The sequence below is a fragment of the Somniosus microcephalus genome, chromosome 25 (assembly GCF_052327205.1).
Source record: "Somniosus microcephalus isolate GS21.2 chromosome 25, FLI_Smic_1.0, whole genome shotgun sequence".
In the NCBI taxonomy this organism is placed as follows: domain Eukaryota; kingdom Metazoa; phylum Chordata; class Chondrichthyes; order Squaliformes; family Somniosidae; genus Somniosus; species Somniosus microcephalus.
In genome coordinates, this window is record NC_141011.1 from 27,992,032 (window position 1) to 28,006,510 (window position 14,479).

A 14,479-nucleotide genomic window follows, 5' to 3' on the forward strand; every position below is an offset into this window, starting at 1 on the left:
TGTGAGTATGACTATGTCAGGCTGTGGGACAGCTCTCCCAATTTTGGCACAAGTCCCCAGATGTTGGTGAGGAAGACTTTGCAGGGTCGACTGGACTGGGTGTGCCATTGCCGTGTCTGTAGCCGGTGCCGAGGTCAATGCCGGGTGGTACGTAGAAAAAAAAAACATAGAAAAATAGGAGCAGGAGTCGGCCATTTGGCCCTCCGAGCCTGCTCTGCCATTCAATATGATCATGCCTGATCCTCTATCTCAATACCATATTCCCGCTCTCTCCCCATACCCCTTGATGCCTTTTGCATCTAGAAATCTATCTATCTATCTTCTTAAATATATTCAATGACTTGGCCTTCACAGCCTTCTGTGGTAGAGAATTCCACAGGTTCACCACCCTTTGAGTGAAGAAATTTCTCCTCATCTCAGTCCTAAATGTCCTACGCCGTATCCTGAGACTGTGACCCCTCGTTCTAGAGCCCCCAGCCAGGGGAAACATCCTCCCTGCATCCAGTCTGTCTCGCCCTGTCAGAATGTTATACGTTTCAATGAGATCCCCTCTCATTCTTCTAAACTCTAGTGAATGCAGGCCTAGTCGACCCAATCTCTCCTCATACGACAGTCCTGCCATCCCAGGAATCAGTCTGGTGAACCTTCGCTGCACTCCCTCTATGGCAAGTATATCCTTTCTTTGGTAAGTGTGGTGTATGTGCCTTTAAGTGCAATTGTGGTGTATGTGCCTTTAAGAGCCCCAGGTGTGCGTAATGCCGGTAATTGCCACTTGGGCTATATAAGCCTGTGTATTGTGTATATCCTTTAGAACCCCCCCCAGACTTGCTTAGTAAATACCTATGAACCAACTCCTGTCTTCAGTGTCTTTATCTACACACGGACACTACAGTAAGGAGACCAAAACTACACACAGTACTCCAGGTGTGGTCTCACCAAGGCCCTGTATAACTGTAGTAAAACATCCTTGCTCCTGTACTCAAATCCTCTTGCAATGAAGGCCAACATACCATTTGCCTTCCTAACTGCTTGCTGCACCTGCATGTTTGCTTTCAGTGACTGGTGCACAAGGACACCCAGGTCCCTTTGTACATCAGCATTTCCCAATCTAGCACCATTTAAATAATACTCTGCTTTTCTGTTTTTCCTACTGAAGTGGATAACTTCACATTTATCCACGTTATACTGCATCTGCTATGTATTTGCCCACTCACTCAACTTGTCTAAATCGCCTTGAAGCCTCTTTGCATCTTCCTCACAACTCACAATCTCACCTAGTTTTGTGCCGTCAGCAAACTTGGAAATATTACATTTGGTTCCCTCATCCAAATCATTGATATATATTGTGAATAGCTGGGGCCCAAGCACTGATCCCTGCGGTACTCCATTAGTCACCACCTGCCACCCTGAAAAAGACCTATTTATTCCTACTCTCTGTTTCCTGTCTGTTAACCAATTTTCAATCCATGCCAGTATATTACCCCCAATCCCATGTGCTTTAATTTTGCACACTAACCTCTTGTGTGGGACTTTATTAAAGGCCTTCTGAAAATCCAAATACACCACATCCACTGGTTCTCCCTTATCTATTCTACCAGTTACATCCTCAAAAAACTCCAGTAGGTTTGTCAAACACAATTTCCCTTTCATAAATCCATGTTGACTTTGCTCGTGGCTCCGGTAATAATGCAGAGATTATGACCTTTGTAGTTCTGCTTTTTAATTTAGTCCCTAGCTGCTCAAACTCTCTCAGCAGAACCTCTTTCTTAGTCCTACCTATGTTTTTAGTACCTACGTGGACCATGACAACTGGATCCTCCCCCTCCCACTCACTCCCAGTCACACCCTCCTGTCCCTGACCACGTGATCTACTGCTGGCAACCGATAGCATGGTGGGATTTGAACTCGCGTCTCTGGATCATTAGTCCAGGTCTCTGGATTATTAGCCCAGTGACATTACCACTACGCTACCGTTCCCACAGTGAGCATCCACCAGAAGTATGCAGAGTTGGCAGATCATGACGTCAATCAGCATGCAATGCTGATTTGACGGCAGTGCTGCCATTTTGGAGCTCAGTGCTCCAGCTAACGGCCTCTTAAACTCGCACAGCTGAACACAAGTTCAACAGCAGGCAGGACGCCCTACCAGTGCTATTTAAAGGGATCGTCACCTACTTACAGGTTAGTTGCTGATTATGTAATCATTTGATTAATCGTTGAGTACATTCAAGGCTGAGATAGATAGATTTTTGGACTCTAGGGGAATCAAGGGATATGGAGATCGGATGGGAAAGTGGAGTTGAGGTCGAGGATCAGCCATAATATTGACTGGAGGAGCAGGCTCGAGGGGCCGTATAGCTTACTCCTGCTCCTAATTCTTATGTTCTTATTTTCTACTGGCTGTTGTACAATTCTACAAGTGTTTGGTGCTTTCTATAGTTGTTTAAAGTTGCTAAAGTCTACAGGGGGTGGTGTGGCAGGTGCTGAGGGACTTTTTCCAAACTTCAAGGCTTCTGCACAAACCACTTGCTGACAGACATGGGTGCACTAGTAGGAATTCCCATTGGAATACAGCATGACTTGGAGAATGAACAGAGGCCACGCAGAGCAGGACAAGCTGCTGGAAGAGGAGGAGGGGGACACGGGTTCTCAGCAGGAGGCCATAAATGCCCAGGATGTTCAGGGAGCAATTCTCCTACCTGAACCTCAGCAAGGAACATTGGGCCAGAAATTCCAGAACGGGGCTTGCAGCGCGTGCAAGCCCCGTATTTGCACTTACCCCGCGCTCCTGCTGATCAGCTTCTGGGACGCCTGAACTTGGAGAAATAGAAAGCACATTCCCGGGCAGCATATGACGTCACGCCGCCCAGGAGTGCAGCCAGCGCGGACCCAGGAGCGTGCAGTGTAAGTGAGACCCTTGAGGTCTCAGTTTCACTGGACACGCCCCCAATGTTTCTGTCAAGCTGCTTTGCTTTTTTACATGCAAAGCAGCAGTTTAAATAGGTTTTTGGAAGTTTTTTGAAGATTTTGGTAACTTTTATAAACTTTTAAAAATGTTTACATTATTTTGAGTAATCTGAAGTAGTTTTAAAGAGAATTAAAGCAATTTAAAGACTTTTAAAAGCCCTAAAAGAATTTTTTTAATTCCATTTATTTATTTAGCAATGTCGTCGTCATACGTGTCTTCACACTGTTCCCTTTGGGGAACTGTATGAAGTGGTGGAAGGATTTATGGCCGTGATTAACGCTCATTCCGTGACCGTAACCATCTTTGAACCAGCCATTAGGGCGGTTAGTCCTATGGCGGGAGGGTTTTACGGGCTCCCACAAGCTATACAAGGAGGGGGGGCCACCCACACCCACGGACGCAAATATCCCACTGGATGTCAACCCAGAATTTAGAGCCGGAGCTCCGACTCCACTTGCCGGGACTGTCTGGAGCGGGGTTCGAAACCCTACCCTGATCTGGCCCAGCGGCGGGGATCCTACCGCTATGACAAACGCCCAATCCGATTAGCAACGTGAAATGGCAGCATAGGGCTCCAGTCACGGGGAGGGAAAAGGCGCAGGAAACGTATGGGTGTCACCTTTTGTGCGGAGTGGGCCTTTTGCGCAGCAGTAAGCATCCCCGCCGCTGGGCCAGAAGGAGTAGGGTTTTGAACCCCACTCCAGACAGTCCCGGCAAGTGGAGTCGGAGCTCCAACTTTAAATTCTGGGTGGACATCCAGCGGGATACTTGCGTCCGTGGGTGTTGGTGGCCCCCCCCCCCCTCAGATGGGTTGTGGGAGCCCGTAAAACCCTCCCGCCATAGGACTAGCCACCCTAATGGCTGGTTCAAAGATGGTTACGGTCACGGAATGAGCGTTAATCACGGCCATAAATCCTTCCACCACTTCATACAGTTCCCCAAAGGGAACAGTGTGAGGATACGTCCGATGATGACCTCTTGCGCAATGCACCTCCTTGGACCCTCAGTCGCAGATGCGAGGCGGCAAGTCGTGCAAGTGTTAAATTTTTTATTTTATTGACATGTAAAATGTTGGCCCAATAATTCCCTTCCAAATGCGCTAGTACGGTCGGGGTACTTGCGCATCTGGCCGGATGAAATGCCGGTTTTCAGCATGCACAGTGCATGTGGGGAAAACCGGCATTTCCTGTCTTCTGAACGAAGGGGTTCAGAGGCAGAACGTGTGCGACTGCACATGCAGCGCGTGCACAGTATAATTCGCCGCTTTCATTAATGCTTTCAGTGAGGTCCAGTCATTACAACTTACACATGAAAAAAGCATGGGTACAGTTGCTACAGAGGCTGCGGAGGAAGATATTTCTTATCGTGGAGCTTCTGAAAGTATGTATGTCTGTATATATTCCTTTGCGTGTTATGTATATATTCCTTTACTTATGTGTATGAATGTATTATTTAATTATGACTTTCAGAGAAAGTAACTTATTGGAAAATCATAATTAAAAACATACATTCATAGTAAAGGAATATAAAACATACATACATATACGTAAAGGAATATATGTGGACATACATACATAACTCATTCTCACATTCCATTCACACAGCCACAATTGCTCCTTCTACCTACCGTTCTGAAAACCCTTTTTAAAAAAAAAAAAAAAAAAAAAATTTTAACTTTAAAACTTACTTAAAATTTCTTAAAATAACTTCCCTCCCTTTCCCAAACAAAAATATTGCATTTCAAAAGCTCCACGATAAAATATATCTTCCTCCGCAGCCAATGAACCACTTTACACTTGCTTTTTTTCAGTGTAACTTCTAAGGACTTAACCTCACGGATTTCATGAATGAAATCCACGAAGTTCACTGCGCAAGCGCTGCCTGTGCAGTCGCACGCGCTCGAGGTCTGGAAATGCCGGCGTTCCCCGCATGCGCTGTTCATGCTGAACGCCGGCATTTCCAACGGCCAGAAGCGTGAGTAAGCCGACCGTACTCACGCTTCTGGCCTGGAATTTCTGGCCCATTGTGTGAGACGTCTGCGCTTCAGTAAGGATATCTTCACTGAAATCTGCCACCTGCTGCAGCCACAACTGCAACCATCAGAGCAGGGCGAGGACCACATTGCCAGTGGCTGTGAAAGTGACTGTGGCGATGAACTTTTATGCATCTGGCTCTTTCCGGACTGGAGCTGGAGATATTTGCAACATCTCACAGTTTGCTGTCCACTGTTGCATAAGGGAGGTCACTGAGGTTCTGTATTCAAAGAAAGCTAACTACATTTCATTCTCTCTTGCCAGAGAGCAGCAGGCAGAGCGAGCATGCAACTTCACTAGGATTGCAGGCTTCCCCATGGTGCTGGGTGCCATTGACTGCACGCACGTCGCTTTGCAGGTGCCGCATGTCAACTTGACATGTACCGCAACTGAAAGGGATTCCATTCCCTTAACGTCCAGCTGGTGTGCAACCATTGTCAGCGAATCATGCAGGTCAGTGCCCGGTATCCTGGCAGCTGTTATGATGCCTTCATTCTGCAGCAGTCCGCTGTGCCATGTGCAATTGAGCAGCAACGGCAAACCAAAGGGTGGCTACTGGGGGACAAGGGCTATCCGCTGACGACATGGCTCATGACTCCGGTGCGCAACCGACGCACACGTGGGTAGCATGCATACAATGAAAGCCATGCTGCTGCACAAAATGTGATAGAGCAGATCATTGGCATGCTGAAACAAGGGAGGGAGGAGGCAACCTAGACAGCCCCTTTCTGGCTGGGCTGTCCATGAAGAACTTATAAAAGTGCGATACCAGTAAACATAACCCCAATTCCCCATTCCCCAACAGTCCCACACCTTACCTTCCCTCTGTCACTGATCTTCACAGCATCCGCTTGGTTACAATGCAACAATAAAAGCCAACACAAAATAAACATTCCAAACCAAATTTATAAATGAAATCATGCCATATTGCATACAAATGTAAACTAATTACCCTTGTGCATTCCCTTAGTGCCTGCCTTCCATGCTTGTCCTCGTGCTCCTATGCAGTGCTACCCCAGTGGCTGCAGCATGGCTGGTGGAAGGCTGCTGACTTTCAGTGGAGGAGACTGCAGATGGCCTTGGAGGACGACCTCGAGCAGCTCTGGGCCTAGAAGGCCTGGTTACGGACTGCACCATCTCAACATGGGCGACAGCAGTCTGGGCTGGCTAGCTAACAGGCAACAGCAAGGGCACTGGTGGAGTGGCAGAGATGGGAGGACAAATGATGTCATCCTGAGAGAGGACAGCAGGTTCTTGCTCCATGGAGCCACTGCCACTTCCCCAGGGCGGCACCTCAGCAATCCTAATAATCTGTTGGGGGACATATTGTTGGACTGCTGTGACACCCTGCAAGCCCCTTTGAACACTGGAATCGAGAGCCATGATGGCAGCAGTCTGTGCTTCCACTGCAGCACTCTGACATTGGGCGGCTGCTGCTTGTGCTGCAATGGTAGCTGAGACTTCAGCCATCAGACGCTGCATCATGGGTTGGTCCACAAGTGTGCTAATGGAGTTGGCCACCACTTCCGTGCTGGAAAGGATGGGCTCCAAGCTCTGCGCAAAGCCCTCTGCCAAATTGGTGCCGGACTCCTCCATGCTCCTTGACATTGCACACAGGCTTTCTGGCTGGCTTCCCAATGTACCAAGCATTTCATTGTGCATACCCATTAGCCTTCTTCTGTAGCCTGCCCCATCGAAGTGCTCATCTGAGTCCTCTGCAGCAGAACTCATGTGTGACCTCTCCCTCCAGCGAGCTGGCACCTGTGCTATCCTTTCCCCCTGCCCTGGCTGCAGGTCACTCATGCCCGGTGTCTCGCCACATGCAGATCCCGCATGTATGCTATCCTCTAAATTATGCGCAGTGTCAGTCCAGGAAACTTTCGTTTAACCAGAGGTTAAATGTCCGGAAAGCTCTATCTACCGGCAAAATTCAGGAGCCGTTTCCTATAAGTTTTTTTACTTCTCGTTGCTTTTTTTTTCCCAGTCAGGCTCTGCAAGATCTAGCTGAAGCTGTTGCTTAGCTACAGAGACGCTTTTAAGCTGCGGCCGACTGTTTTGAAGCTGTTGCTAAGCAACAGGGTTTGTTGATTCACACGGAGCTCAAAAGCTCCGTATGTTTTAACATTAGCGCTGGTTTCTACGGCAGTTTTGATGGTACGGCACCAGCTCGGTCCCGTCAGTGCCGGATACCAGAAAGTTTCCTGTATCTGAGCTGGTGGCTGCGAGTGGGAAATCGAGTGACGGTGTTTCTTCATTATCACTATCTTATTGCTCTTCCACCTGTTGCTCTTCCACCACTGCCTGGCCAGGTTGCAGTTCTTGGGTATCTGAAAGGAGAAAGGCACACGGGTAAGGTTGTGGCGAGGGGAGGGGAAAAGCAAGAGGTGCATGCTTACACCATCTGCAGCTTGTAAATCAGAAGAGATTGTGGAATGAGGGGAAAGTGGGATGTGAGAAGGAGGATTAGGTATGAGGATGCCCTCAACTTCTATGGTTTCAGCCCCGCCGCTTGCCACAACCTCAGCAATGGCCGTTCTAATGATAGCAGGCACCATCTCCTCCATGGGGGTTAGGACATGCAGGCGTGCCTGTCTCCCGCTGGATAGGTCCTGTTGCCTCCGGTTGTGCGCCACCTTGTCCTGCAAGAGAGGGAAGTGTGTCAGTGAGTGTCATGCAATCTGGTTGGATGATGTGGCTGTCATGGTTAAATAGCTGGCACAGTGTTTGCAAGCCGTGAGATGTGGGTGTGAGGCTTGCAGCAGTCCTAAGTGTGTGAGGGTGAGGTAAAGCTATGAATGTTAAGTATGAGTCCTGATTGATAGAGATTGTTAGCAGGTGAGTGATGAGGGTGTGGTGCATTGAGCAGTTTCTGAGGCTAGTGGTGCATTTGGTGGGATATGGCATTTGAAGATGCATTCACTAATTTTCACTACTCGTGAGGTCATTGAATTTTTTGCAACTCTGCATCCAGGTCCTCAGGGCTTAACTCCTAGCATTGACCGCCATGGCTATCTGCTCCCACTGCCTTCTGAGCGTTTGTCTAGAGGGCCTCCTGGCCCCGTGTGGATACAGCACACCTGTCCTCCTTTTCAACTCCTCCACCAAGGCCTCCAGTGCAGCGACGGAAAACCTTGGAGCCTGTGCTCTCCCATGTTGTGCCATTATTGAGCGTTTCCCAGGTCAGAATCACTTGGAGAACGACTTCCAGCACCTGCTCCAACCACAATGTACCTCCCCTTTAAGAAGTGCAAGTTGGATTTAAGTAGTGCAGGCTAGCTTTAAGTGGTGCTAGGCTCTCACGATTTTGGGCCCCCTGCTGATGCGTGCAGCCAATAAACAGTGCAGTTAGCGCTGGCTGCACGCTACAATCGTGGAAATGAGCAGGCAGCATGAAGTTGGAGAGCTGCCTGCATTAGATTGAACGGGCGCGGGTTAATCGCACATCGCGATCCCGCGCCAGTTTTCAGGGGCTATCAAATTAAGCCCCTGATACCTCTGACACTACAGCACTCCCACACTACAGCACTGGAGCATCAACCTAACATTCATGCCCTGTTCTGGGGTTACTATCTGACTGTCTATTCTGCTCACAACAATAAGTGTGACTGTGGCTCATTGACTGACTGTTCTGTTTTAGGTGCAGCTGCAGGCTCTGAAGATGGAAATGAACCAGATCCAGTCTTCTCTAGATTTCGAACAGAAGAATTCTTGCCAGCAGAAACAGGCCCTAGAAATGCAGCTGGATGAAGCGAACAACAGGGCTAAGGTACTTATAGTATAGGAGACAATTTTAATGATTGTTGCTGTTAGCTCCCTTTGATGCCTTTTAGTGGTTAAATACACTGTCTGATTGTGGTGCTAAGCCAGAAAAGCCCAGGCTGTGCTGAGATAGCTGATCTCAGCCAGTACAGCAGTTAGGGTGCTACAGTTGGACCTCAGTACCCCGCGTTAGAGAGATGGGGGAATCAGCTCGGGTTTCTGCTCCTAATTGTTGTGACCTTTATTGGAAAGTGTAATAGCTCCTACCGTCAAATATCTGGCCAACATTCACTATCTAGGCTTACACATCAGGAATAGTGAAGTACCAGAGAGCAGCTGGGGCCTGTGGAACAGTCCAGTAACAACAGTCAGCGCTTTCTGACTGATATTTATATTACTTCTGCTGCATTACTCAGATCTTACCACTTGATGGCAACTGGTGATTTGTAATGAACTCAATTTGCTAAGATGCACATTCATCAGCTGCTGATCTTAGTATTTGAAGTGCTATTTTTGATCAGACGAATATAGACTACTGTCTCAATCCTGTTTCCAGCAGGTGTGAGAATTGTGCGTCACACTCTGCCACTTCTACACATGACTTCTTACCTTCTGTTCATATTATTTTAGTGGCAAATGGGGACCTGAATGTCAAAAGATAATCTCCGGACCCCACAAACTCCACGCCAGAAAGGGTCAGCCAGATGTCTGACACACGTGGAAACTCATGTTTCCGCTATACAGCCTGAATCATTAACTTACCTGTTTTTTACACAGATGCTGCCTGCCTTGCTGTGCGTTTCCAGCATTTTCTGTTTTAAACACAAAGCTGTCTTTTAATATAGCAATAATAATCCTTAATCATTCCTCACAGTAAATATTGCATCTTTTGTATTCATTATTTTCTAGATCGTGCTGTAGCATATTTATGTAGCTCAGATTTGCTGAGGCTCTTCACTGGGATCTATAATGTAGATGCCTTGTAATCCAGTGAAAAGCTACATATTATAATATTTTTTCAGTTGTCACTTTTACACAATTAGCTTGTCCGTAGCTTCCCACACAATGAGTTCCCAGCTTAACTGTGCATTTCAGGGAGGTAGAAAGCAGTGGGAAGCTGCTGTCTTGCCAGTTATTCTATGTATGTGCATCCCGAAGGAACAGTTACAGAACAGCCAGTTCCCTACTTCTTGGCATTGACATTGCATAACCCAGAGAGGCCTAAAGTGGGAGAAGGCAGAAATGTAGAAAAACCCAGTGACCTTTTTTTGTTGAGATTGAAACTGACTCTATTTTTTAAATCTCAGTCGCAGGAAGCCATGCTGCTGCAGCACACAGAGGAGTCCCGGCAGCTGCGGCAGGACTTGCAGAGGGTACACAACCTGTGCGGCACTGCTGAGAAGGAACTGAAGTACAAGAGGGACCAACTGATGGAGCTGCAAAAGCAAAATTCTCTGCTTGAACAGGAAAATACCAGGGTGAGCACAGCATGTGAAAACAGTGGAAAAAGTCCAGGACCGAGCGTCTGATGTTTAAGGGTTTTCAATTAAAGCAAGTGGAAGGGTGAATTGATTTATTAAACCCTCGTGATGTGCAGGAGCTGAATTGATATATTCCGCTGAAGCTGGTCAATGACTGTAATCCAGAAATTGCACTCTGCAATATTACTATTTAAATTAAACTGACTAATTATTCCGTTAAAGTAACAAACTAATTTCATAGAAAGGTGCTAATCATTCCTACTCTAATATCAGATAGGCTCACATCGCCACAGATGTTGTTTTATCATAATACCTTTAGAGTCAGTGTCTCTACTAAAGCACCCATTCCTCTGTTGAACTCATACTTTTTTTTGTAACTCATCCTTGAAATGTCCTCTGATGGTGACGCTCACTTAAGTGCCAGTGAACGTTTCGATTCTTTGTTTCTTGCTTATCTGTAGCTCCTGGTAGAATCATCAAATGCTGCACCTGCCTCCAGCTTCCTAGTAAAGGAACCTGGGGTAAGACTTCCTCCAGTTGGTATGTGTAGTGACAATGGCCTAGAAATTCAGTATAGCCACGTTTGGGGCGCTACAGCATGACGTTCGCTAACTTTTGCGCCCGGCGCAACTTAGCGCCACCTTCGCCGATATTCAGTTGCATCGCCCCAAGAGGTTGCTGCTGCGCTAAAGCAGGCGATGCACGACTATCATTAGGCGCTAAGCCGGCAATCCGGGGCGCAAACACCAAAGGCGGGCGCAGCGCAGGTGCGGCGAGGTGCTCATTGAGGGCAGACAGTCAGGCACCGGTCAGCACTTAAAGGGGGAGGGTGGAATTGCTTGGCTGCCACGCCCTGCACACTGCAGCCCTAAGGCAAGGCCTGAACACTGCTTCTGGAACAGCTCCATGCCCAGGAGAATGGAGAAGGCCAGGGAGAGAGCGCAGCGCTTCGGCGAGGGTGACCTGAGGCTGCTGGTTGGCGCAGTGGCCCGCAGGCGCCATATCCTCTTCCCTGAGGGTGGCAGGAGGCCGCTGCCCGCCGAATATCGGAAAGCATGGAGGGATGTGGCAAACAGGGTCACGTCCAACAGCCTGGTTGGCAGACACCAACCCAGTGCCGGAAAAAATTCAACGACCTCACTCGGGTTGTCAGGGTGAGTACCCTTTCCAGTATCCTCCTCATCCCTGCATGTGCACCTCACTTTATGGCCAAACAGGTCTGAAAGCCCTAATGGCCAGCCCTCATCCAGCAGCTATGGGACTGTCATGAAAAGCACTTGCGCAATCAGGACCTTAGACACTGTCAGGGCTAATCGAACATGGGAGGCAGTGCGGGCAAGATCAGGGCTTGACACTGTACTTAGAGGCGGTCCTTTCTCTTGCAGGCCAAGCTGGCGCATAACAGAAGACAGCAGCGACAGACCGGGGGAGGCCGTCCTGACCTGAAACAGCTGAGCGACCTCGAGCAGCGAGTGGAGCGGATCATGGCAGGCCGGCTGAGTGGCTCCGTCGCCACTGGAGATGCTGACCCTGTTCTGGGCACCAATGGTAAGGTCATCACCTTCTTGACCTCTCCCTTTCCACTTGCGCCTCACACCAGCATCCTTTGCCACTATCGAACCAATGCAGTGCACAGCAGCACTCATGCCTCCCTCGCTGCCGCCCTGTCCTCACTCTAAAGCAACTCTTGTGTCTCCCTGCTTTCAGATGGTGACTCGCCAGGTGAGGAGGCGGCCCCTCAAGCTGGCACTGTGTCCGAGTCAGACATAGAGGAGGAGGAGGAGGAAGAGGAAGCCAGCCCATCAGGGACACCCTCAGCCGAGGCAGCCCATGGCCATGATGGTGACACGTCTTCCCTGGAGGGGAGCAGGGGGGAAGGGTCGGAGGATAGTGAAGCTCCGGGGACCAGCGGGCTGCAGCAACGCGGGAGGGGTGGGGAAGCTCGGCGGCCTTCTCCCCGGAGGGTGAGTGCGGCCTCCAGTCCTGCTACGGTGAGCGCAGAGGAGATGCGGCTCCTAGCGGAAATGGGCGCCCAGGCTGAGCGCAGGCACACTGAGCTCATGGCTGCAGTGGCAAGGATGCCTGACTCCATAGAGTCACTGGTAAGGAGTGTGCAGGAATTCGGGGCAGCACAGGCCAGGAGTCTGCAACAATTCAGTGCAGCACAGGCCAGGAGTCTGCAACAATTCAGTGCAGCACAGGCCAGGAGTCTGCAGGACATCGCGGCAGCACAGGCTAGGAGTCAGCAGGACTTCGCTGCTTCACAGGCGGCTGCTGTCATGCAGACACAGACCAGGGCCACACGGGCACTAACTGCTGCCACACTCGCTGGATCGGCCAGGCATCGCCGGGGCACTCGCTGTGCCGCAGCAGCCCAGCAGTCTGTGCCTCAGCAGATTGCTGCGCATGCTGCAGTGCTGGCCCGTGCGCGTGCCAATGTATCAGCCGACCAGGGAGTGCCTGTGATCTGTCAGGTTGGCAGCATTCCTGCAGCCAACACTGTCACTCCTCCATTGCAGCTGCCACCAGCTGTTGGACAGACTGCTGCCGTCCAAGCAGAGTTGGAGCAGTCAGCAGCTGGCCCCTCCAGTCCCAGAGCTGGTCCAGGCCGACCCCCAAGGGCATCTGCCGTCTCATCATCTGACCCTCAGCAGCCTTCCCCCAGCCTTGCTGCAGCCACTGGGGTCCCATTGAGGAGGAGCTGCAGGGCGGGTAGGGGCCAGTCACGGAAGCGAAACGGATCACCCTCGCAGGGGAAAAAGTAGAAGGTGTGGCCAAATGTTTTGTTTTACTTATAAAAGCCGAGACTGGTGTATTTGTTTCATATTTAAAGGCCGAGACTGGTATATTTGTTTTACTTGTAAAGGCCGAGACTGGTGTATTTGTGTTTTTGGGGGGGGTTTCTCTCCATTAGTTTGTCATGTGGGAAGGGCACAGAGGTATCACAGTAAATATTTTCTTAAATCGCACTGTCCATGCTTTCTTTTGGAAGTCCTGGTTGCCCTGCTCGGCTGAGGGCTTGTGGAGCGGCTACATTCATCTTCTGCCATTGGCACAAGCCATTCCCTGAGAGGGGGCCTAGAACCGACTTGCAATAAGCCGCCGACGGGCGGCCCTTGCACTTTCTGCCTCCCTCCTGTGCTGGTCCTCCTCCTCCTCCTCTGGTGGTCCTCCAATGTCTGCTGGCAGTGGCTGAGTCCTGCGGATAGCCAGGTTGTGCAGCATGCAGCACACGACAACAAAATGGGAGACTCGCTCAGGCAAGTACTGTAGGGCTCCCCCGGAACGATCCAGACAGCGGAACCGTTGCTTCAGCATGCCGATTGTTTACTCAATGATGTTCCTGGTTGCTTGATGGCTGTCATTGTATCCCTCTTCAGCAGGGGTGCTGGATGCACGAAGCGGGGTCATCAGCCAAGTGCACAAAGGATAGCCTTTGTCCCCGAGAAGCCATCCTCATGGGTGAGGCTGGGCCTCGAACATGTCTGCCACAGAAGTCTGGCGCAGGATGAAGGCATCGTGGCTGCTGCCTGGAAAGCGGGCATTGACAGCTAGGATGAGCTGCCTGTGGTCACACACCAACTGCACGTTGAGCGAATGGTAGCCCTTCCGGTTGCGGTAATCCTCGGCATTCTCTAGAGGTGCCCGCAAAGCCACATGCGTGCAGTCAATGGCGCCCTGCACCATGGGGAAGCCCGCTAATGCTGCAAAGCCCATTGCACGCTCTTGCTGCTTGTCAACGGTCATGGGGAAGGAGATGAACTGACGTCTCCTTCTGAAAAGGGCATTGGTCACCTGGCGGATGCAGCAATGTACCGCAAACTGGGAGATGTTGGAAATGTCCCCAGTAGCGGATTGGAAGGAGCCGGTGGCATAGAAGTTGAGAGCCACCGTCACCTTCACTGCCACCGACAGAAACGTCCTGCTCCTCAGCTGTGGCTGCAGATCTCCGCGAAGCAGGTGGCAGATCTCAGTGACCACCGCCCTTCTGAATCGCAGCCTCCGAACACACTGCTCCTCAGACATGTTCAGATATGAGAACTGCTGGCGGTATACCCTGGGTGGGTAAGGCCTCCTTTGCCGACGCCTGTTGCCCCTTCTCCGTCTGGCCATGACTGGCACTCTCTGACGGCGTCTCTGAGCCCTTTGAATGCAATGGAGAAGCCCAACGTTTCCACCCATTGCAGCCCCCATTATATGTTTCCAATCAATGCTATGACACTGAAGTTAAAGACAAG

At 50.1% G+C, this 14,479-nt stretch overlaps 1 protein-coding gene across 4 annotated transcripts in view; it reads left to right on the forward strand.

Moving 5' to 3' along the window:
* Positions 1–14,479, forward strand: part of ccdc30 (coiled-coil domain containing 30) — a 203,826-nt gene that overhangs the window by 114,924 nt on the left and 74,423 nt on the right. For all 4 annotated transcript variants that reach the window (XM_085966952.1, XM_085966949.1, XM_085966950.1 and 1 more), the window contains 2 exons: positions 8,639–8,767; positions 10,068–10,238. In XM_085966952.1, the coding sequence (XP_085823078.1) occupies positions 8,639–8,767; positions 10,068–10,238 (300 nt within the window). The remainder of the gene's footprint in view (positions 1–8,638; positions 8,768–10,067; positions 10,239–14,479) is intronic.